General features: G+C 46.0%; 1 protein-coding gene across 2 annotated transcripts; it reads left to right on the top strand.

The window, feature by feature from the left end:
• Positions 1-924: 924 nt before the first annotated feature.
• LOC121166475 (3 beta-hydroxysteroid dehydrogenase/Delta 5-->4-isomerase-like) lies at positions 925-7,934 on the top strand. Of its 2 annotated transcripts, XM_040995601.1 has the most exons (3): positions 925-1,069; positions 4,402-4,566; positions 6,805-7,934. In XM_040995601.1, the coding sequence occupies exons 1-3, from the start codon at positions 925-927 to the stop codon at positions 7,614-7,616; spliced, it is 1,122 nt and encodes a 373-aa protein (XP_040851535.1). In that variant the 3' UTR covers positions 7,617-7,934. The 2 variants fall into 2 exon arrangements, with proteins under 2 accessions (XP_040851535.1, XP_040851536.1); XM_040995602.1 differs by lacking the exon at positions 4,402-4,566.
• Positions 7,935-24,009: the final 16,075 nt, after the last annotated feature.

Below are 24,009 nucleotides of genomic sequence, written 5' to 3'. Positions count from 1 at the left end.
TTGGTGGTGGTGGTGGTGGGATTTGGGGAGGGGGGATATATAGGAAACTCTATATACAGGGGACTGTTCACAAAATGATAATAAAAAATAAAAAAGGAAAATGTTAAGTCACTTTAGCACATACTTACCAATCTGTAGACCAAATAACTAGCAGATTATCAATATGCAGTTTTCTTTTGACAAAGCTCTACCTTCAGAAACCTAGATGTCTTCAAGCAGTGATACCTCTCTTAAACCCTGCTATTAGCCCTGCCATCATTGACAATCTCTGAACATTGCAACATGACAGCAGTTCAAAGGGTATTGTGAGGAAGGATACGGTGTGCTACAATATTTTTTCTTTCTAGAAATATACAGTAGACAAAGCCAAAACTCTCATTGTATGCTAAGAGGGATCGCTGCCTAAATTAAGTTCACCGGCTGTGGATGTCAGAGATCTGATATCAACTACTGAGGGTCCTGTTGAGGCTGAAAACCAAGTCTCTTTATCATAATGAGAACCCTGGCACTGGAATAAGAAATAAATCAAAGATCATAACTCTTTCCGGAGGAGGGCCACTAAAGAAAGAACCAGCAATGAATATGTAGCCAGAGTTCAAGGTGATTGGCAGAGCCAGAGGCGACAATACATAAAGTTCCAGTTCTGCCTCGGAGGACGAAGAGACCAGCGCCCAAACTCCTCTGTTTGGTGTTTAAGAACTGAAAAGGTTAGCATATTTTAATTTCCTTTCAACTATTTGTGGTGCTGAGCATGTTCGATTTTTATACAAATGAATTTGGGGGGAGGATGATGAGTGAATGCATTTTCTCTGACTTTGTTTATTTCATCACACTTTCCAGCCTACTACAGGGTCTGCTGAATCAGATCTTCTACCCAGAAATTTCTGGTTCCCAGCACCTGTTTCCTTGCACCTGGAATTGGCCATGACTGAGTGGAGCTGCCTCGTGACAGGAGCAGGAGGGTTTCTGGGTCGGAGGATCGTCCACTTGCTCGTCCAGGAGAAGGGGCTTCAGGAGCTCAGGATCCTGGACAAGGTCTTTGAACCAGAAGTGAAGGAGGAATTTTCAAGTAAGTGACTCAAGGCTTGGATGCCGGGCTCCATTGTATACTCTGTGTGGATATGGGAAGGGAGTCCTTGTCAGAAAATTTAGGAAAGTTGTAGCAACACCAAGGCTAATCTCATGTTCATAGTCATCTTTAAGCAACTCACAGAAAGCATAGTATGAAAGACCCTGGAGTGGGTGTAGGAGACAGAACCATGGCAGGATCTAGAGCTGGAGAGAGGGAGTGCAGGCTAGCACTCCCACCTCTAGTTCACACTTCTCATGGAGAAATTCACACTTCACTCCCCTGCCGTATCCACAGTTCTCATGCTCTGGAGTACCTACAGCCTTGTGGTCTGGGCACTGGGTTTCTACCTCGGAAAATTTCCTTGGGTCTTCATTGTGTTAGGTTTTTGTGACTTCTATGGTGTATTAAGTGAAAACAAAATAAAAGGAAGTAAAAGTAGAATTGAGTGTGGGTGTGTAAGAATGTGTATGTACAAATCTGTGAAATGGGAAAAAGTTTTTTTTTAAAGATTTGCTTTTATTGATTAGAAAGGAAGAGTCATAGAGAGAAAGAAACGAGAGAGGGAGAGAGAGAGAATCATTCACTTATTGGTTCCCTGCCCAAATGGCCACAATGACCAAGGCTAAGTCAGGCAGAAGTCAGAAGCCTGGAGCTTCTTTCAGGTCTCCCAGGAGAATGCAAGTGCACAAGAACTTGGTCCACTGTCCACTGCTTTCCCAAGTGCTTTAGAGGGAGCTGTCTCAGTAGTGTATCAGCTGGGTTTCCAACCAGCATCTTTATAGGATGCCAGTATTCCAGTCAGTGACTTAACCCACTAAACCAGAACACCAGCTCCTAGAAAGCATCCTAAAAAGAACAGGCTCAAATACACAAAGCAGAGTCAGATCCACAGTGAGAAATGCACAGCTCAGAAGTGTCCTCCCTGGAGTCCCTGTCCATCTCTTCCTGTTTCCCTGCTCCTCATCCCACAACAACGGGGCCTCAGATGTGGCTAGAACAGATCACCATTCCTTTCCCAAATTGCTTCTCTGACACAAACAAAAGACCTGACAAAACAAACAAACAAACAAAAACAATCTGACTGGAGAGTTTCCTGCACACCAGTTTTCTCTTCGAGGAACTGACGGGGACAAGAGCAGGGGCTACCACCCATTTGGACAATGAGGCCCTCAAAGTCCACACAGGCAAAGGGCCCCACATGAGCACACCTATTTAATGAGGATCCCTGCATTGCACTCAGGAACTACCTACTCTACTTTCTTTAACTCTCTTCTCTTCTGCTGATTGCTGGATTCCTCCTGTCTGCTTCAGTTGTTTCACTGGTAAACAAATATTAACATAGGATCAATATTAACTATTGTCATCTCATGAGTCATCAGTATTTGCTATCTCACATCTCACGCCAGCAAAGGGAACAGCTTCCAGTTGGTGCAATCAGGAGTGAAGTGGGTAGACAGGCTCCAGAATCAAGACAGTAACAGAAAATCGTGGCTGTTCATTCTGTGCAGCCACCGGACTACTTTCTTCTCATCTGTCAATTCATTTGCTCCTTGTAAGAACCTTATGAGAAGAAGTACCTTTCCTTCTCGTAGATGAAGAGTCTGCTCCGGAGGGGTCCATTCACTTGTCCATGTTCCCACAGACACAAGATGGATTGCAAACCAGGCAGTCCTGCTGTTTTGGAACTCACAGTCTCTCTGGGCCTCTCTCTAACACAGCTCATACTCAAGGCAATTGCTGACGCAGTCTTCATAGACTTCATTGCCAAGTGCCGAGTGCCGGGAGAAGGCAGGCACTCAGGCTCTTTCAGCAACACAGCCAGTGTGTTGGCTCCTGTGCTTTCAGGATTCCCAGAACTGATGCAGGGAGGTCCCCATTTCTCTCTGGACTCTGGACTTCTGCTCTGACACAGTGATCCCTCTGAGCCTGCATCTGATGTCAGCACAGGAAGGGAAAGGGAATCAGAGGGAGGAACAACCAGAGAAAATCTCAGTTGCAGTGGTTCCCCAGCTCTTCCCAGCAGCCTCTTCCTCCCCTCTTGTCATCAGGACCTTGCAGGAGGTGTTTGTGGGAAGGGGCTGGAGGTAGACAGAATTAACCAGAGTTCAAAGAGAGGAACTGCTTCTGGATGCATCTAAACAAGGAATTATTGTTCCTGAATTGTCACTCTAAATCTGGCTCTAGCTGACTCATTTTCAGCATTACTATCTGCTTTATACATACATATATATATATATAATGTAGAATTTTTTCCACTAAGTGTACCATTGAGCCCTTTCTAAATTCCTGGATATGGATTTACTCTCCTCTGTCCAAACAAGAAATATCAGGATTGACTTGGAATCCTTCTCTTCTCAGCCCAGTGAGCATTAGGACTTCTCCAAAGAAAGCCTAAAGTGTGGTTGTCTCTCATTTCCTCTGCTACTCAATACCGCAGCCCTCCTTATATTGCCAGGGACATTCTACATGTTCCCAGGATCAGCTTGCTTTCTTATGACTCCATACTAGTATGCTTGATACTCTGAGACTAAGGTTGACATCCTACACTACTCTCTCTAGTTCTCATCCTACTGCAAATCTACACATGATTTTCTGCTCCACACAAAATCAAATTTAAGTTCTTTATTCTTATATCCAACTCTGCACAACCACCCCACTTCTTTACCCAACTTGAAAAATGTTCCACAATTTTCTTTAATAATGTTTATGCTCTAGCAACATTAGCTTGTTTCTCAGATTCCTTTTCAGAATGAACAGAAATGGAAAAAGATCTTTGTGGTTTTTTTTTTAAACTTAAAAACAAAAGCCCACCAAACGTATTTATTTGAAAGACAAAGTCACAGAGACAGCGAGACAAAGAGATGGCTCATCCATACACTGATTCACTCCCTCCAAACACTGCAATGGCCAGGACTGGTTGAGGTCCAAGATAGGAGGCAGGAATTCCATCTGAATCTCCCACACACATAGACGGTGCTCAAATAATTGGGACATCTCTGGCTGCATTCCCAGGTGTATGGCCAGGAACAAGGTTGGAAGGGAAGCAGCTGGGACACAAACCAGTATTCATATGGGAAGCAGGCTTTGCAGAAAACGGCCAAACCTGCTGCAACACAACTCCAGCCCCTAGATGTTTATTCCCTCCCCAGAAATGCTGCACAATCAGATCTCAGTGTCTTCGTTGTCTTGGACCTGCCAAGAGTGTGCCCCCAGCACGGTATACCTCAACTCTAACTGTCCTTGAAGGCCTCAGGAAATGCTCCCGTTCCCATGAAAGCTTCCCAGGCACGCAAGAAAACTTCCACACATCCTGCCTTGTGTTTACACAGAGCTCAAGAACAAGATCAAGCTGACCATGCTGGAAGAAGACATTCTGGATGAGCAGTGCCTCGTCACAGCCTGCCAGGGCATCTCCGTTGTCATCCACACTGCCTGTCTCATTGATGTCAGAGGTGTCATTCCCAGAGACGTCATCATGGATGTCAATCTGAAAGGTAAGAGCAACCTGAAAAAGAGATGGATCAGGTGAGAAGATGAAGAAGGGAAATAGCAAAGGGAAGATGATCTTCCACACCTGGAAGAGGTGCTGTGCGCTTTTTACTTCTTACTCCCATTAGAAAGAGTTCAAAGCTATTATCCTCTGTGATTCAGACAGACAAGGAAACTGGGCTGAAAATAGCAAGTAATGTGTCCAAGGCATCAAAAGTGGTAAATAGGAGAGCTATAGTATAAACTCCCACTTGTGTGACCCTGGGGTCAGGAAAGATTTCTGTTGCTAATCTAGTAAAACATCCATTTAAACTCCAATTCAAAGTATGTGACATCAAACCACAACTTGTCACACCTGAGCCAGAACAAACTTTACAGGTGCTTCTTTAATGATGCACTTAGTCCTAAAGTAGAGACTCATGAGAACTTCCACAACGATATTCACACCTCAAATAAAGGGGTCACCGGGACAGAACTATACAGCATATGACTTCTCGTAACATTTTTTCTAAACATTTTGATTATTTTTTTTAATCTTCAAAATTTTCTGCCATGATACAGGAATCATTTTCTTAACAACAACAACAAAAAAGTCCATAATACTAGCTCTCCATCTCATCACTAGAAACTGAGCAGCAGTTTCTATCCAAATGCCCACGGACGTATGCAATAAACCATCAACCCTCAAAGGTTTGAAGTTTCTCTAAGCATGGCTTTCCAATGTATCTGAACTCTAGACACAAGACCCAGTGTCCTAGCTGGTGACACCACCCCATTGATATCTGGAAACCAGCTTTCGAGTATTGCATCATCCAAACCCTGGCCCCTCTAACCTACCTGCTTTGCCCTCCAAACTGACTCTACTCACTGACTTGTGCTCTCAAACAACCAAGTGCATTAGGGCTCCAGAACCATGCAGGAAAGGGGCCCTTGCTTGTACCTACTCAAACACACCCCATGAGAAATGTACAAAGAGAACCCGTTGTCAGTGTTTAGCCTCTGCTGTACACTGCTGTCAGATGTTAGAGATGTGAAAAGGAAGGCAAAATGATGGAGGTATCTTTTTGCTATACCCGCTAGCACTACCAGATTACAACGATGATCGTCTTCCCTCTTGAAAGTAAACAAACCCCAATTTTCTCTTCCACTACACTTACTTTGTAAAAATAACCAAGCAACTCAAAAAGATTTTAAAAACAGGCTGTCTGTAAAAAAAAAAAAAAGAAAAGAAAAACTGTCTGCAGCACACTTTGTAGGTGAAAGGGTTGCCAGATGACATTGACACATGTGAACACACATGTGCATATGTGAGAAGTGGTGCATTGACTGGGATGTCCTCTCTCAAGGGCAGCTGCCTCAGTTCAGCTGTGAGCTTCAGTCTGCACAGCCACAAGAAATCCTCAACATCCTCATGTTACAGGGATCACAAGCAGGAGATGACAGCTTCCATTCAGTTCTCCACCTGCCACGAGAAGTTAGTGCAGGGCTCTAGATCCGAAGGTGTAAGAACGCTTGTCACCTTTAGTGTCCCAAAGTGGTAAGCATAGTAACAGCTAAATGAAGAGTAGGCTTACAGAAGGAATGTGCAGTGAGAAACAAACTCTGGAACCTTCATTTGCTCATAATTCACTAACCCTTTGTTCAGACACCACCTCCTCTGCCCCTCTTTCCCCCCAAAATCCCGGTGACCCAACTGCTTAATGGTCAATGAGGAAAACACAATTAGTTGAAGTATATCGGAGTATATGTTATTTGAAGTATACTGAGAGTGCATGTTACCTGTGCATGATGCTGTGGGTACAATTATGATGAAAACCAAGTAGTGTCCTTGGGTGGTGCGGGGTCAGGATTGCACAAAATCTTGAAGTGTGGTATCTGTGAGGAGAAAAAGAGGACAAATGGTGATTTTGATGTCTTCGTTTACAAACATGTAAGCTAGCAATGCAACATTTTTCCAAAAGTAAAACATAAAGAAAACACACACATTTTATACACACACACACACACACACATGAATAAACTTAAACAAAAATAAAAAGCCCAAGAGTCCCAGACAGCATAGTGTGCATATATTTCTCAGGTTTGTGGTGTTCCTATGACTGCAGAATGGATATATGTTAGCAAGAGAAAGGGAAGGGCACCTTTTAGAATTTTAATAATTTAATACTCACTTCTGTCACTGGGGTGAAGTTAGAGCACTCCTACTTTGTATCCTGAGAACGATGACTTGTTCCCTGCGGCAGGTACCCAGCTGCTGCTGCAAGCCTGTGTTCGATCCAGTGTGCCCTTCTTCATCTACACCAGCTCAATGGAAGTGGCTGGACCCAACTCATACAAGGAAATCGTCAGGAATGGCCATGAGGGAGAGCATCGCGAAAGCACATGGTCTGCTCCATACCCACACAGCAAGAAGCTGGCTGAGAAGGCAGTGTTGGCAGCCAATGGAGACACTCTCAAAAATGGTGGCACATTGTACACTTGTGCTTTGAGGCCCACGTACATCTATGGGGAAGGAAGCCAAAACACTGCTTCTATTATAAATGCGTCCTTGAAAAACAATGGGATCATAGTACGTAGTGGTAAGTTCTCCATAGCCAACCCGGTCTATGTAGGCAACGTAGCCTGGGCTCACATTCTGGCCTCAAGGGTCCTACGGGACCCCCAAAAGGCTCCAAACATCCAGGGAAAGTTCTACTACATTGCAGACAACACTCCTCACCAGAGCTATGACAACCTCAATTACACGCTGAGCCGAAAGTGGGGCCTCTGCCTCGATTCCACACCCAGCCTGCCTCTGTCTCTGCAGTACTGGCTTGCCTTCCTGCTGGAGTTAGTGAGCTTCCTGCTGGCTCCAATTTACAACTATCAACCCCCCTTCAATCGCCACTTGGTGACACTGTGCAATAGCGTGTTCACCTTCTCCTACCAGAAAGCTCGGCGAGATCTGGGCTATGAGCCACTCTTCAGTTGGGAGGAAGCCAAGCAGAAGACCACAGAGTGGATTGGCTCCCTGGTGGAACAGCACAGGCAGACCCTGAAGACAAAGACGCAGTGATGTGAGGATGGCAGGGATGGGCATGCGCTGTTGTGTGGCAATGTCTGCACAGCCCTTCCATGTTGGCTGCGTTCAGAAAGTGGCAGGGACACGAGTCAGGCACCCCTGCTTGCCTTTCACACCAGGACCAACTGGCTGTCTTCCTCTAACCAACACAAACCTCCCCAGTCATTCCCAGTCAGAGCTGTCTGGTTCCATCACACAGCACACGGCATGCAAGGTGATTGGCTTCAGCTCTTTTCAGTCTCATAGGCTGGTCCTCAGTCACTGTGGTCCTCTTAGACTCTGGAGCTTTGCCTGTTCATTGAACCCCAGTCTCCCATGCCAAAGCCCTGCTTTTTAAGTGAGACTCCTCATCCTACCTGCAGCTCAATTAAAAGAATAAATAATGCTTTTATGCCTAAGGTGGAATGTGTGTGATTGCTGTAATATGCACTTCCCCAAGTGCATGTGGGCTTCCCCAGGCCAGAAGACTGGCTGGAGAGTGCAGTGAGCAGAGTGTGGACAGGCCAGAAGAGGGTAGCTAGCACCCACTAGGATTGGATGTGGTTTCCATGAGTGATGTGCATGTATGTCCTCATGTCATCCTCGCCAGAAGCCCTTTCCCATGTCATCAACAAGACTCTTGTTCTTGAAAATGTTAGCAGGTTTGTCACTGGACTGGTTAACCAGGGAAACTCCCTTAAAATCCTGTATGTTCACCTTGGGTTCTGAGCCATGTTGGGGTTCTCAGTGGAACAACACAGCTGGGGAGCACAGGGTGATTATATGTGATTATCCCCAAATTAATGGTATGCCTCCTATTGGACCAGTCTTGCGCTTGAGGCTTCTTGAGCTACATGAATCCCTAGATGCATTTGTCTTGGTATCTGGGAAGGCTTGTATTCCATATAAATAGACATGGATGGGGCAGGGACATCAGAAATATCTGTTTCCAGCTGCAGTGACTCTGTCCTTGAAGGTGCATACAGCATACATAGACAAACAAGTGCTGCACAACGACTGTTTCATAACCCGGAATTCGAATCATTCAAATCACATAACTAAGCCAAATACAGGTTCCCATTAGAAAAGAGATAACAAAGCCAGAGCAATTGCTCAGAGGCTAAATCTTCACTTTGCATGCACCGGAATGCCATATGGGCACCTGTTCATGTCCCAGCTGCTCTATTTCCCATCCAGGTCTCTGCTTGTGACCTGGGAAAGCAATACAGAATGACTCAAAATTTGGAACCCTGCACCCATGTGGGAAATCCAGAAGAAACTCCAGGCTCCTGACTTTAGATTGGCTCAGCTCTGGTCACCACAGCCACGTGGGAGTGAACCAGTAGATGGAAGGTCTTTCTTCCTTCTCTCTGTACAGTTGCTTCCCAATAAAATTAATGAACTAGTTAATTTTTAAAAAGAGGAAACAGCAATACATTTCCTTAAGAACTGGCCAGCCACTCTCTCAAAAATGAAGTCTCCTATCCCACACCTCCAAATGCCAGTCTCTCTCTCTCATTCTCCTTCTTCTTCTGCACATGTCAGTTTCATCACACATCCTCTCCCTTTGTCCTTCTATTGCCTCATCATTCTTTCCTCTCATTTCCCTGTTTACAAAGGGCCTATTCACATGCTTCACTTTCCCTGACAGGAGAAAGCCACTGGAGACAGGTTGAAGATTTCATGAGGACCAGATATAGATCAGAAAACTGATTGCAGGTTGAAGCTTTGTTAGGGAAATGGATAGTGGCCTAGCCTCCAGAAGCAATGCAGATTAACATCAGGGTATGGTGACAGTAATGGCCTTCCTCCAGACCTGAATTTGCCTGTCCTGCATTCTTTAACACAACCATGATGGGAATCCTCCACAATCTCATGGCCGCTGCTTTTACACCCAGTGTCCACTAGAATGTATAGAAGGTCATAGATTTGCATGAGCTCCTGTTTCAGGCCTAACAGATGAAAGCAAAATGGAGCTGCTCATGCTAAATTATATACTAGAAAACAAGAGCAGGGTGTTATCTGCTCTTATGAGAAACCAGGAGATTACCTGCTGCAGGCAACTGCCGAGTTGGCCTTGCACCCAGGCAGGTGTTACACTGCCGGAAAAATGCAGCTAACAGCTGTTGGGAATTCTGGGCATAGTTGCCTCCCCACCCCCTCCCTTTTTTTTTTCTTTTTAAAAGCTATGTAGAGAAGGCAGGGATCCCGAGGCTAGGACATGCCACTCTGGTCCCCAGGCAGGAGGGCTGCAGATTCCCCCTAAAGGAGTCTGGGGATGTGTTGGAGTGGGAGCAGCTGAGGGCATGTTTGACAGAGGAGGAATGACTTCTGGGGTCTTCCATGGGCCAGGCCACTGCACCTGGAGATAGGCAAGGGAGCCGGGATAGAGTGATCTAGACAGGGGAAACTGGAAGGCATGTCTGGATCAGGCCAAGACACCCAATCATGAGGTACTCAGGATGGGATAAATGGCATTGCCTGATACTCACTAGTACATTTAGAAGCTGAGGCTGAGGGGTATGCCTGGCTGTGCTAGGCCATAGTACCCACCCACAAGTGTCAGGCTACAAGTGGGTAGGCCTTGTCAGGCTGGGCTACAGTACCCACCAGAACACAAGAGAACTAGATCTGGCAGCAGATTCTATAGGGGAACTGTGGGCCTGCCTCTGTGGGACTGTAGCATTCACTGGTTTGCACAAGAGCTGCTGGTAGTGATAGGATAAGCCAGGCTTAACCATAAAAATTACCCGATAGGATCTTACTTGACATTTGCAGAAGCGATGGCTTAAAAGAGGCTGGTCTGGGCCAGCCTGCAGCACCCACAGGTGCATGCATATATAAGAACTATGGGCAGATGGTGACAAGTAGGGACATGGCACCCATCAGCATGCATGAGGTCTGGGGCTTGGAGAAGACCTGGTAGGGTAACTTGAGGCACTCCTCTACTAGGCTGCAGCTCCTGCTGGTAAGTAAAAGACCCAGGTCTGGGAGTAGGCTTGGTAGGGGACAGAGATTCTGCTGCCAAGCTGTTGCTTACACTGGTGAGTGTGAGAGCTTGAACTGGGGACTTGCCAGTCCAGGCAGGGCTGTAGTACCCATCATCTGGAATTTGGGCTAGGTCCAGGGGCAGGCCAGGCTGGGCTAGGCTGACACAACCACTGGCATGAGAGAGAGAAAAAACAAAAAAGACGTGGGTCAGCTGGGCTAGGCTGCAGCATCAGCTGGCAAGTACCAGGACTGGATGCAAGTCATGTCAGGCTGGACCACAGTAACCCGTGGAGGTGCAAGATCTTGGAATGGGCCTGGTAGGGTCTATATGAGCACTTGCCTGCTGGGCAATAGCTTCCACTGGTGAACATGAGCACCAAGGCCAGCGGCAGACAAGGTCAAGACAATACCACTCATTAGAATATATTCATACTGTCTCTGAGGGTAGTCAGGCTGAGCTAACAAACCACAACACCCATGGGTTTATATGAGAGCTAGGAGGGATATGGGACTGACTGGCTTAGGCTGCGGGGCATGTTGGTATATATAAAAGCAGGGGTTGGAGGTGGGCCTGGTGGAGGTTACTGAAAGTCTCCCTGGCTAAGCCGACTAACACCTGCTGGTGTGTGTGAAGACCAGGACTGTGGCAGGCTGGGCTGGGCTAGGCCACAGCATCTATTGGTTCAGATGAGAGATAGGACTGGGGTGAAACTGACCAGGCACTGCATTCAGCAGTATGTGCACTGGCTGCTGCAGGTAACAGATTGAACCTGATCCTGCACTAGTTGGCACACATGAGAATCAAGTGTGAGGTCACCTCAAGCAAGGTTTTTGGGAGGATTCATCAACTAGATGGCTGGACTCAAATCCTAGCCACAAGAAAAAAACAAAATGTATGACTCAACCTTACAGTGCATGTATCAGGAAAGGGCTTCCTCAGTTACTGATGCCTGTGGGATGGGCAGCATATCCCAGATTCACATGAAGACATGACAGACAGCTCATTTAGGTCAGCAGCAGATGTTGAGTGCCTCATCAGAGGACGGAAAACACAACAGGTTGGATACTTTTCCTGGCCAAGCTTTGCAGCAAGCGTATGGGTCTGTGAATGTGCTAAGATGCACTTTGTCAGCCAATAGACCTTGGAAAGATTTTCTCAACCCTAATGAAATGAAACTGATGACATATAAGCACTATCAAAACTATTCACATAATGCCTTGGAACATTCTTCTCCACATCAGGGTCTCTAAGGCATCATCAAATGACTATCTCCCATCCCTGGGTACGAAATAGTTTGAAAGAAGAAGCAGTTCCCCCAACCACTCCAGCAGACCAAGAGAATAAAAAAGAATGAAAACATTTATTCCACCTAGCGCATTCCTCAGCCTTCCCCACCCTAGTCAGAGAAGTAGAATGCCTCAGAAAGTAGCAGAAAATGGCCTCAACAACTTTTGACCATGCCATCCAAGCGGAAAACCTGAACAAAATTCCTGCCTTCTGCCTTCTGGCATGGCCCGGGCCAGTGTGCAGTGTGGCCATTGGGCAGTGAGCCAGCAGATGGAAAATCTTAACATGTTTTCCCTCAGAGTAGAAACCTGTGCGTGCATGAGTGTGTGTGTGTGTGTGTGTGTGTGTGTGTGTGTGTGTGTGTGTGTGTTTTGCTTTTATTTTGAAACAGTGCTTCATTGCCATTTGCAAAGGCTGAGCAAGTGTCCCTCCACTGCTTGGACAGAAATCCACATCCATTCTAAAGATCACATTACAATTAGTTTGCACTAAAGATGCCTTATCTTGGGCCTGGCGTGGTGGCCTAGTGCCTCAAGTCCTTGCCTTGAACCATATGGGGCAAAGGTTCTAGTCCCAAGCAGCCCAGCTTCCCATCCACCTCCCTGCTTGTAGCCTGGGAAAGCAGGACAGCCCAAAGCCTTGGGACCTGCACCTGTGTGGGAGACCTGGAGGAAATTCCTGGCTTCGGATCGGCTCAGTTGCTGAGGCCAACTGTTACAGCTGCTTGGGGAGTGAATCATCGGATGGAAGATATTCCTCTTTGTATATCTGACTTTGCACAATAAAAATAAAATAAATCTTAAAAAAAAAAGGTGCCTTTTCTGAAAATTTAGATTTGTAAAGGACAACGGTATGTCTCTACAACAGTCTATAAATTTCAAAATACCTTGAGAAACCAGTAAAAATTCTTGCTTTGCTCTTCCCTGAAGACAATTTTACAGCAGTACCTAGGGAGATTTGAAGATATGGAGAGGGTATTTCAAGACTGTAAGCAACAAAGGCCTGATCACTGAAGTAATAGTAAGATGGAATGCAGAGACAACTGAGACAAACCCGAGAACAAGCAGGGCTTCAGCAGTGTGTGCTTGCTATGTGACCACACTCACGCACCCACCTGCTGAGGCCAAAAGTCTGGATGTTATCCCCACTGCACCTCCAAACTACCATCCCGTTCTATCCTGTTTATCTTGGAAACACTTCTTTTTTTTTTTAAAGATTTATTTATTTTTATTGGAAAGTCAGGTATACAGAGAGGAGGAGAGACAGAGAGAAAGATCCTCCGTCTGATGACTCACTCTCCAAGCAGCCACAATGGCTGGAGCTGAGCCCGTCCAAAGCCAGGAACCAGAAGCTTCCTCCGGGTCTCCCACATGGGTGCAGGGTCAAAAAGCTTTGGGCCATCCTCAACTGCTTTCCCAGGCCACAGCAGGGAGTTGGATGGGAAGTGGAGCTGCCGGGATTAGAAAGGGCACCCATATGGGATCCTGGCGTGTTCAAGGCTAGGACTCTAACCACCTTGCTCTTGCGCCGGGCCCGGAAATACTTCTTGAATGGGTTTTCTTCCATCCTACTAACAGTGCCGTGGGCTAGGCACTAGACACTCCTTGACTCATCACTCACAGAGCTCGTGTAGTCTAGTCTCAGTACTGCTGCCAAAGCGCGTCAGGATGAGCTGAGCCATAGCACCATGGATGTGCACTGAGCCAGATGGGATATGGGCTGGGCTAGACTAGACAACAACAGAGGTTGGCACATGCAAAACCTAGGGCTGGGGATGGACCTGGTGAAGTTTTTTGAGGGTCAATTTGACTAGGCTGTGGCACCTGCTGGTAAGCATGAGCACCAGGTCTGTAACAGGCTGGCTGTTGGGTTGGGTCATGGCATTCATTGGTTTGTGTGAGACATGGATCTGAGCAGCTGCACCCACCACTATGTGCTTTGGCTGCTGCAGATGAGAGACCAAACCTGACCCTGCACTGGCTGGCACACGTAAGTCAAGTTTGAGGTAACTGTAGATGAGATTTTGTGAAGGACACTTCAAGTATACTTCTGGGCTCAGACTCCAGCCACAGGGAAGTCATAGGATGTATGGTCAGACCTTAGAATGCATGTATCAGGAAAGGGCTTCCTCAGTTACTGATGCCTGTGGGATGGGCAGCATATCCCAGATTCACATGAAGACATGACAGACAGCTCATTTAGGTCAGCAGCAGATGTTGAGTGCCTCATCAGAGGATGGAAAACACAACAGGTTGAAAAGTTCTCTCAGCCAAGCTTTGTAGGAAGTATATGGGTGTGTGGATATACTAAGGTGAACTTGGTCAACCTGTAGACCTTGGAAAGATTTTTTTCAACCATGGAGCAGCAAAACCATCTCAGGGTTATCAAAAGCACTCTGGTAGATGTAGTCCAGGTAAGTCTGCTCAGAGGCACAGGTGTCTGAATCTCTCAGCCACGTGGCTGTGGCTTGGGGAATCCACACCAAGTCAGGTTTCTTGCTGGGGATCCTAACTCCCCATCCACCACTGACATGCCATTGTAATTCCAGGGCCGCTGTACCTGCAGGTATCTGAGAATACTGAGACCTGGTAGTTTGGAGTGGAGAGGCCAGAAAATCTGTATGGGTCAGACTAATGCACCAGCCCACATGGGATTCCTGATTTGGGCTTGTTAACATGAAACATGGCTGACCACCACACACCAGCTCATGTGAAAGCTAGGACTGGAGGCCTTTCTAGCATGAATAGATCCCAGTACCTGACTGAATGTCAGAACAAGGAACAGGTCACATTAGGCTGGGCCATGACACTAACCAGCATGTAAGAAAAATAGGCCTATGGGTTGATTCTTGTAGGGAATATGTGGGTCAAAACCTGTGGAAATACAAGTCCTGTTGGTTAGCTCTAGAGTTGAGGTGGTAATGGGCTGAGCTAGCTGAGACCATAGAACCTGCCAACACTCACGGGTACAGGGACTGAGTTTGGGCAGGTCCAGGCTGCAGCACCCGCATGTACATTCTATTTTAGGGTGTGGGTAGGCTCGGCCACAACATTCACCAGCCCATACAAGGCCAAGATGGAGGGGCAAGCTAAGCCGGGCAAGGACTTAGCACCCACTGGCATGTAGGAGATCTGGGTCTGGAAGTTGCCAAGTGGGGGAACTTGGGAAACTCCCCTATTGGGTCATAGCTCCCATTGGTAAGCACATAATCCAGGCCTGGGGGTCAGGCAGGCTGGCTGGGCAAGGTAGCTCCAACTGTTGGCAAATGTGTGGGTTGTTTCAGAGGAAGGCAGATCGGATATGGCCGAGCAAATATTAGCCCGTGGTGAGTGCAGAAACCAGGCTGGAGTGCAGGTCATGCCAGGCTAGGCTATCACACCTACTGGTTTACATGAGCCAGGGATGGGAGCAGACTGAGTAGGGCCAGGTTTACAGCACCTGCCAGTGAGAGTTGGGACTAGGGCCAGGCTGGGTCAAGCCAGGCTATTGCATCCAAAGGCAAAGGCCAAGACAGGGGAAGGACTATGCCAAGCTGGGTCAAAGCAACCACTGACACACGTGAGATCTGTGGCTAGGAACAGGCCTGGTTGGGGAGTAAAGGGGACACCCTGGCTGGGTTGTGGTTCCCACTGGTGAGTGCAATGGCTGGAATGGAGGCTTCTATCTGGTCTAAACATGGCTGCAACATCCCTCAGCACAGATGTGGACTGGGTCTGGGGTGCGACAGACTGGGTTAGACTCTAGCACCCACTGCTGCTCATGAGAACAAGGATAGATGTAGGATGAGCTGCACTAGGCTGCACTAGGTATCTGCCCCTGCTGAGCCATGTGTGAGCTGTGTCTGGATATGAACCAGGCTTGGCTGGGCTGTAACATCTAACAGTAAAAACCGGAATGGGTGAAGGAAAGACACTGTTCTGGCTAGGACAGGAAATGGATTGAGAAGGGCTGGCACACGGACACACTGAAGGGTGCATAATCTGGTATTGGGAGAGGTTCTGATGGAGGAGCTTACGAAGCTCCTCTGTCACGACTTAGTCCCTGCAGATGAGTGCAAGAGCTATAATAGGGAGCAACCCAGACCAGCCAGGTTATGGTACCCACCATCATACATTTGGTGCATGTCAGGGGGCAAACTAGGCTGGACCAGTTCATATCACCCACTGGTAAATCCAAGCACCAGAATGGAGTATGGGTCAGGCCAGGTTGGGCCACAACACAAGTCAGTTCACATGAGGGCCAAAACTAGGGGAAGGTTGGCTGTGCTAGGCTGTAGCCCCTACTGGCATGAACTGGAATTAGGGGTGGGCGGGTCAGACCAGGCTACAGCACCCACTGGCAAGTGCCCAGGTGAGGTAGGCCATGCCGGGCTGGGCCACATCACCCAACCAGCACATGTGACACCCAGGGGCAGAGGGAGTGAACACAATAGTGGGGCTGTGGAGGACTCCCCTGCTGGACCACCACTTCCACTGGTGAACGTGAGAGCTGGGATTGGGGGCAGACCAGGCTGGGCAGGGCTACAACACCTGTTGGCCTCATGTGAGCTGGATCAGGGGAAATCTAGCCTGGGTTGACTATTCCTACTGGAGCATGCATAAACCAGAGTGGGTATGGGTTGGTTGGCCTTTGCCACAACTTCAACTGGCAGATAATAGCATGGGGGCAAATTCTGTCAAGTTAAACTGCAAAACCACCTATACAGTACAAGATCCGGGAGTGGGAACAAGCCCAGTAGGGAAACAGTGGGCACCTCTCTCTTGGGTTGCCACTCCCACTGGTGAGCATGAGAACCAGGACTGGGGCAGGTATGGCTAGACAGAGAATGGCACCCACTGGCACATGTGTGGGCTGAATAGTGGGGTTGATTGAGTTGAACTAAGCTTCAATACCCATTGATATGTATGAGAGCTTAATGGATATGGATCAGACTGGTCCAGTCTACTGTACATACTGGGAAGCACAGGAACCAGGGCAGGAGGTGGGCCTGGTGGGGGTTATTACAGGTCTCTCTGACTAGGTTGCAATTCCTACTAGTTTGTGTGAGGGCCAAGTGTGTGGTGGGCAGGAATAGGCTGGGCTGCAACACCCATTGGTTTGTGTAGAAGACAGGGCTGGAGACAGAACTGACCCAGCAATTGCAACCACCAGCATATGCATAAGCTGATTAGGGTGACAGACTGTGCCAGACCCTGTATTGGCAAGCACACACAAGAATCAGGTCTGGGATCACCTCAGATGAAGTTTCTTTGGGGATCTCCCCAACTGAATTGCTGGACTCAGAATCCCAACCATGGAGAGAATTGCAGATTCCATGGTCTGACTGTGGAGTGCAAATATGGCAGTACATTGGAGCCTGCAGAGGTCACCTGGTACCATAACAGAGGTCGGAGGACAGAAGAAATCAATGACCAACCCCAGCCAAGTGTTTTCAGTGAGTATCTGGGCAAATGGAGACTCTAAGGTAGACTATGTCAACCAGTAGATTCTGGAGAGATTTCATTGTGATTGGAGTGGCGAGATCGGCAGTAATTCAGAACTGTTGAACTATCAAAGCCTCTTGAGCAGGGCCCTCAGACCATACCTCATCAGAGACCTGGGCTGTTGGTGGTGGCTGTACTCCATCCCAGGGTACAGAGACATTTGGGAGGCTGGGTGTGGCTTCTCCCCATATCTCCCCCTTTCCCCAGATACAGATACCATTTTCCATCCCCAGGCATTGGTATGGTTTGACAGCAAGAACTAAGCCCTCTCTCTCCTCCCCTGTGGACACAAGGGGAAAACAAATTGAAACATGTGTCCCTCCCACCTTCCTGTGTCCCTGACCCTCCCCATGCTAACCAGAGGCCCACATGGGCATGCGTCCCTCTCAACTCTGTAAACAATATTTAAAATAAAAAATTTTTAAAGAAAAAAAAATGGACCTGGATGGGGAAAAAAACAACACAAACTCCCAGTCCCTAGTTATAGTGACAGTATCCTTGAAGCTGCACACAGCACACTTACACAAACAGGTATTACCCAATTGCTGTTTCATAACCCAGAATTTGAACCATTCAAATCATACAACTAAGTCAAATACAAGTTTCCATACGAAAAGAGGAACTAGTTGTAAACTCCCATAAGAACTGACTAACCACTCACCCAAAAACATAGAGCTCTCCTATCTCACACCTCCAGGCCACTCGTTCTGCTTGTTCTTCCTCTCATCTGTTTCATCACAGAGCCTCTCCCTCCCCTTCTAGCTCCTCATCATTCCTTCCCCCCATCAGCCTTCTCATCAGGGGCCTTGTCACATGCCTCACCTTAAATAACAGGAGAAAGTCACTGAAGAGAATTGATTGCAAAAGACATGATGGCCACCAGAGACCAGAGTGGTTATCTGTGTCATTCAATGTGAAGTGACTAAGGTGAAACCGACACCTTCCCTCCTCAGCAAGCCTCATCCACAGTCTCAGGGCTAGTTCACAGATAAGGATGAATACCTGCTCTAGGAGTGGAAGACCAAAAACAAGAAGGCACCACCATGCTGAGATTCCAAGCCATCAACCTAAGACCAAGGTGTTTATCTCATTTCCTGGGAAATCAAGAGAGAGGCAAATAAAAGCAGAATGCCCAAAGGTCAGACTGCTCCAGTATGATTAAGAAATTTCTGCATTTAACTTCCTCAATAAAATGACATGGAAACAAAAAAATATGCCTCGTTCCCCCTGATTCTGCTTTTCTATTTTTTTTAAATATTTATTTACTTTTATTGCAAAGTCAGATATACAGAGAGGAGGGAGAGACAGAGAGGAAGATCTTCTGTCCCATGATTCACTCCCCAAGTGAGCTCAACTGCTACAGCTGAGCTGATTCGAAGCCAGGAGCCACAAATTTCCTCCAGGTCTCCCAAACGGGTGTAGAGTCTCAAGGGTTCAGGCCATCCTCAAGTGTTTGCCAGGCCACAAGCAGGGAGCTGGATGGGAAGTAGGGCTGCCGGGATTAAAACGAGCACCCATATGTAATCCCAACGTGTTCCAGGTGAGGACTTCAGCCACTAGGCTACCTTGCTGAGCCCTGATTCTGCTTTCTTAATCCTCACCTTGTATGTGCTGGGTCCCATATGGGTGCTGGTTCATGTCCCAACTGCTCCACCTCCCTTTCAGTTCCCTGCTTGTGCCCTGGGAAAGCAATGGAGGGTGGCCAAAGTTCTGGGATCCTGCACCCACATGGGAGACTCAGAAGAAGCTCCTGGCTCCTGGCTTTGGATCAGCTCAGCTCATGCCACTGCGGCCAATTGGGGAGTGAACCAGTGGATGGAACATCTTCCTCACTATCTCTCCTTCTCTCTGTAAATCTGCCCTTGTTTAAGAGAAAATACATTGCTTTTTAAAAATAATGATAGGTTTTCCAATACTAGAGTCATACAAAAAAGTCAACTATGATCTTTAAGTGTATTTGAATGTTGTCCCATGTCACCATTGAATTTCAACCCATGAAGGATGTCGTTGAGGCACTCACCCTGAGGACAAGAGGGAAAAACACTCTAAGCCTCATAAGCAGCTTTGCAGACACAAAAGGCCAAAGGCAGGTGATTGGCAGCTGGGAAAGGGTGAGGACTGAAACACTCCCTTCCTGCTCCCCTCTGAGGACCTAAACACCATAGTCCAGGCTGAACAGCTCCTGTAAATGTTCATGTCCCGCATGTTTATAACACAGGGGGCAGAGAAGTATGGGGGTGTGTGAGAAGATGCTTCACCTTGTGCGTTGGAATCATGGCACAGTGGCCATCATCTTCAATGACAGCATTGTGTATCAGAGTGCAGGCTCAAGTTCCAGCTGCTCCATTTCCAATCCAGTTCCTGGTTAATGCATCTGAAAAAGCAGTAGAAAATAGTTCCAACCACCTGAGTCCTTGCCACCTGTAGGAGACCCGGTGGCAGCTCTAGGATTCTGGCATCAGCCTAGTCCAGTTCTGGCCATTTTTACCATTGAGGCAGCATATCAGCAGACAGGCACTGGTTTGTGTTCCATGTGCTCCACTTCCCATCCCGCTCCCTGCTTGTGGCCTGGCAAAGCAGCAGAGGATTATGGTGCAATTCCTTAGGACCCTGAACACATGTTGGAGACCTGGAAGAAGCTTCTAGCTCCTGGCTTTGGATCAGTTCAGCTCTGGCTATTATGGCCATCTGGGGAGTGACCCAATAGATGAGAGATATCTCTCTGTGTGTCTTTCCTTCTCTCTCTGTAAAATCTGGCTTTCAAATGAAAAAAAAATCTTCAAAATAAAAAGTAAAATTGTTAGAGGTAACTGACTCACCATATGCATAAATATCAATAAAAGGGTACATAACATGAAAAAAAAGTAATATAATGTCTCCAAAGGAATATGAGTTTAAAGCAACAAACCCTAAAAAGTAAATTGATGGACTGCCTAAAAAATAACTGATAAGCTTAATAAGATGCATGAGTATACAGCAAGTCAGAGAAATCAGAAAGACCGTGAGATTAAAGAAAAATTCATCAGAGATTGCAATACCTTGTATACAATAAACTAAATGAATGAAATAAAAGTATAACTAAGCACTAAAACAGTAGAATAGGTTACACCAAGAGAAATTTATCTTAAAGATAGGTCTTCTGAAATAATATAGTTCAAGTAAAAGAAAAGCAGTTAAAGAATGAAGGAAGCCTTCTAGATTTCTGGAACGGCACTAGCAAGCAAACATTCACATTATTGGTATAACAGACAGAGAGGAAAAGGGAAAGGTCAGGGAATATGTGTTTAGCAAAATGCAAAAAGAAAAATTAAAAATATAATTCTTGAGAAAAGATAGACCCCAGTTTGAGACAGCTCAAAGTACCCCTTAGATGCCAAGCCAAGAAAATACACTCTTTGTAAACTATCAAACAGAAAATGCTAAATTGCAAAAGGAAAGTGTCAAGTCAGGTACTAGACTATCAGTAGATTTTTCAATGGAAAATGACAGACCAGAAGTGAATGGGATGGTATGCTCATAGTCCAGAAAAACAATCAAACAAAACAGACTGGGAATGTATTACTCAACAAACCTATTCTTCAGAAATGAAGAAGAAATAAAATATTTCCTTGACAAACAAAATCTGGGGGAATTTGTCACCACTACACTGGCCTTCAAAATGTTGGAAGATAATCCTTCTCATCATAAAGATGCATTTCAACAGTAAAACAAGGACAAAAGGCAGAGCATCAAATCCTAACAAGGGGGAAAATCACCAAGACTGAAACCACCATTTTGGTACAGAGCACAAAACCGTTACTTGTAGCACTGCCATTCCATATTGGGGCATCTGAGTCATGGCTACTCTGCTTTTGATTCAGCTCCCTGACAATACACCTGGAAGGAAGCGGAAGATGGCTCAAATATTTAACTCTCTCATCCAAATGGGAGACCAGAAGAGACTCCATAGCTCTGGCCATTAGTCTATGCTAAATCTGGCTGTTGAGATTATTTTAGGAGTGAACTAGCACATAGAAAAATCTCTGAATTCTCCACCCACAATCATTCTGCCTATCAAAGGAAATAAATACATCTTTGAAAAAGAAAGGAAGAAACCAAGCCATGAAACAAGAGAGAAAGAAGGGAACAGAGGCATAAAAACAGCCAGGAGAAAAAAAAAAGTACAAAAAATGACAGGATTATGCCTTTACAAAATAATAATAAATAATTAAAAAAAAAACCCCTTGAAAGCAAATGAATTAAATTGCCACATTAAAAAATTTGAACTCAGCCGGCACTATGGCATAACAAGCTAAGCTTCCGCCTGGTGGGGCCAGCATATCATTAGGGAAGCAGTTTGCATCCCGGTTGCTCCACTTCCAGTCTAGCTCACTGCTTATGGCAGTGCAGGATGGCTCCAGTGCTTCGACCACTGCCCCACGTGGGAGACCTGAAATAAGCTCTTTGGGCCATTTGGGATGTCAAGCAGAGACTGAAGATCTCCCTTTCTTTCTCCATCCTCTTCTTCTCACTGTATCTGTACCTTTCAAACAAACAAATAAATAAAGATCTTCAAAAAAAAAAGTTTGTACCAACTGAAATTTAAAAAATAAGCCATACCCAATAATTTACCTATGGTTAGTGCACTTTACCAGTTAAGGAACAAATATAGTAAGAGAGAAGTGCAGGAAAAGATTTGCTTCAAGAATAGAAACGAAAAAGCAAACAAGAACAGCACATCTACATCAGATAGAAATAGATGTTAAGTCAAACATTGTAAGAAGAGACAAAGAACATGTTTTGATAATAACAAAGAGACCAATTCTAAAATTAAAGATAGCACTTGAAAACATTTGCAAGGGCCCGGCACAATGGCCCAGTGGTTAAATTTTTGCCTTACACACACTGGGACCCCATTTTGGTGCTGGTTCATATCCCTGATGCTCCACTTCCCATCCAGCTTTCTGCTTGTAGCCTGGGAAAGCAGAAGAGGATAGCCCAAAATCTTGGAACTCTATACCCGTTTACCCAGAGGAAGCTCCTGGCTTTGAATCAGCTCAGCTCCAGCCATTGTGGCCACTTGAGGAGTGAATCAGCAGATGGAAGATGTTTCTCTCTGTATCTCATTCTCTCTGTAAATCTTCCTTTCCAATAAAAAGAAATAAAGATTTTAAAAGAGAAAACATACACAAGCCCAGCATCACAGCAACCAATTACATGGTATATAAAACAAATGCTATTAGATGTATATTAGAAGCAGACTCTAATGCAGATCAAGCTGGGTTGCACAGTTGGAGCCCATAAACAAAGTTGCTGGTTGGTTCATGTCGAGAAGAGTTTTGGGTGTAAAGGCATTGTGGATCTCCAGGAAATTAGAGATGGAAAAATGTGACACCCTGTGAAGGAAAATTGAAGCCATGTGCCAGGCAAGCCTAGGAAACTGGTAACATCAGTGTGCAGTCCCACACAGCAAACGTGTGGACAGAGGCCAAGAGAACTCTTGAGGCACATGGGTGTCTGCCTAGATTTCTAAGGACGTCTCAGACAACTGGAGGGAGAGAGGACTCAGACAGACATTTGTCACAGACGGGAATCCAGTGCATACAGCCCAGACTAAGGCAAAGCCTCGAGGAAGTGAATCAGCACTTGAAACTGTATCAGACTTGAAACTGTTATAAGACTCCCACCAGGATAATGCATAGTGGGAATGAAGTATGATACTACAAATTATGAGAACTGAAGTGTGACTTAGAACCAGCAAAGTCATTGGAGTGGGATGTCCAGGGCCTGGGGGGTTACCCATCACAGTGTGCCTAGGAAACTTAAGGTGGAGCTTTAGGATTTGATCTTTGCTCTGATGGATTTGTCTGGGCTCTTTGGTTTGAAACTTCCTTGTCACACCATTGTATCTTGGAAGAAAGTAACTTGAATTTTTATCAAAATGACAAATGGAGTTGGCCTTGGGTCTTAGAAGGGACTTTGGAGACTTTTTCATTAAGATTGGACAGAATTAAAGTTTTGAAACTATCAGATAAGATGACTGTTGGACATGAGAAGGACAATGCGTTCTAGCAAAACAGTAGCAGACTGCTGCAGTTTCACCATGATTCTCCTTAATTCATGCAAACGTTCAATCCCCAAAGCCACTTGTCCTTCCAACGTAGTTGGTGATCAAACCTAGCTGTAACTTTTGCTTCTTGGATCACAAGGTGACTAATTCCTCCACACAAGATCCATCACTGCCAGCTGCAACCACATCAATGGCCAAACCAACAAGACCTGCTGGACCTGGACTGTGAGTCACCAAATCCACAAGCCAAAGAAACCTCCTGCCTACACTACTGGCTTAGCTTAGGTATTTGTTTGCAGTAACAGAAAGTTGACCAATATGCCTCCAAAATGAAAATCACAAACAATGATGGAATTAATTGAAATTGGCACACACAAGAAGACAAAAAGACATTCAAAGCTCATGAATCAGGAAGTTCTAACAATGTTATATTTTTGCCACCCAAAGCAATCACCAGATTCAATGGAATTCCTACCAATATATCAATGATCTTCTTCACAGAACTGGAAAAGACAATTGCAAAATCCAAATGGAAGCACAAAACGATCTAATCACCAAAGTCATCTTCAACAAAAAGAACAAAGTTACAGGCATCAC

The sequence above is a fragment of the Ochotona curzoniae genome, unplaced genomic scaffold, assembly GCF_017591425.1.
Source record: "Ochotona curzoniae isolate NIBS_2020 unplaced genomic scaffold, NIBS_Ocur_1.0 patch142, whole genome shotgun sequence".
Lineage (NCBI taxonomy): Eukaryota > Metazoa > Chordata > Mammalia > Lagomorpha > Ochotonidae > Ochotona > Ochotona curzoniae.
This window is presented reverse-complemented; position numbering and strand designations above follow the sequence as displayed.

Bases quoted from the DNA above. Each gene is read 5' to 3' on its own strand.
- LOC121166475 (XM_040995601.1), top strand. From the start codon at position 925: ATGACTGAGTGGAGCTGCCTCGTGACAGGAGCAGGAGGGTTTCTGGGT. The intron at 1,070-4,401 runs GTAAGTGACTCA...GTGTTTACACAG, and splicing joins AGTGAAGGAGGAATTTTCAA to AGCTCAAGAACAAGATCAAG. The intron at 4,567-6,804 runs GTAAGAGCAACC...TCCCTGCGGCAG, and splicing joins CATGGATGTCAATCTGAAAG to GTACCCAGCTGCTGCTGCAA.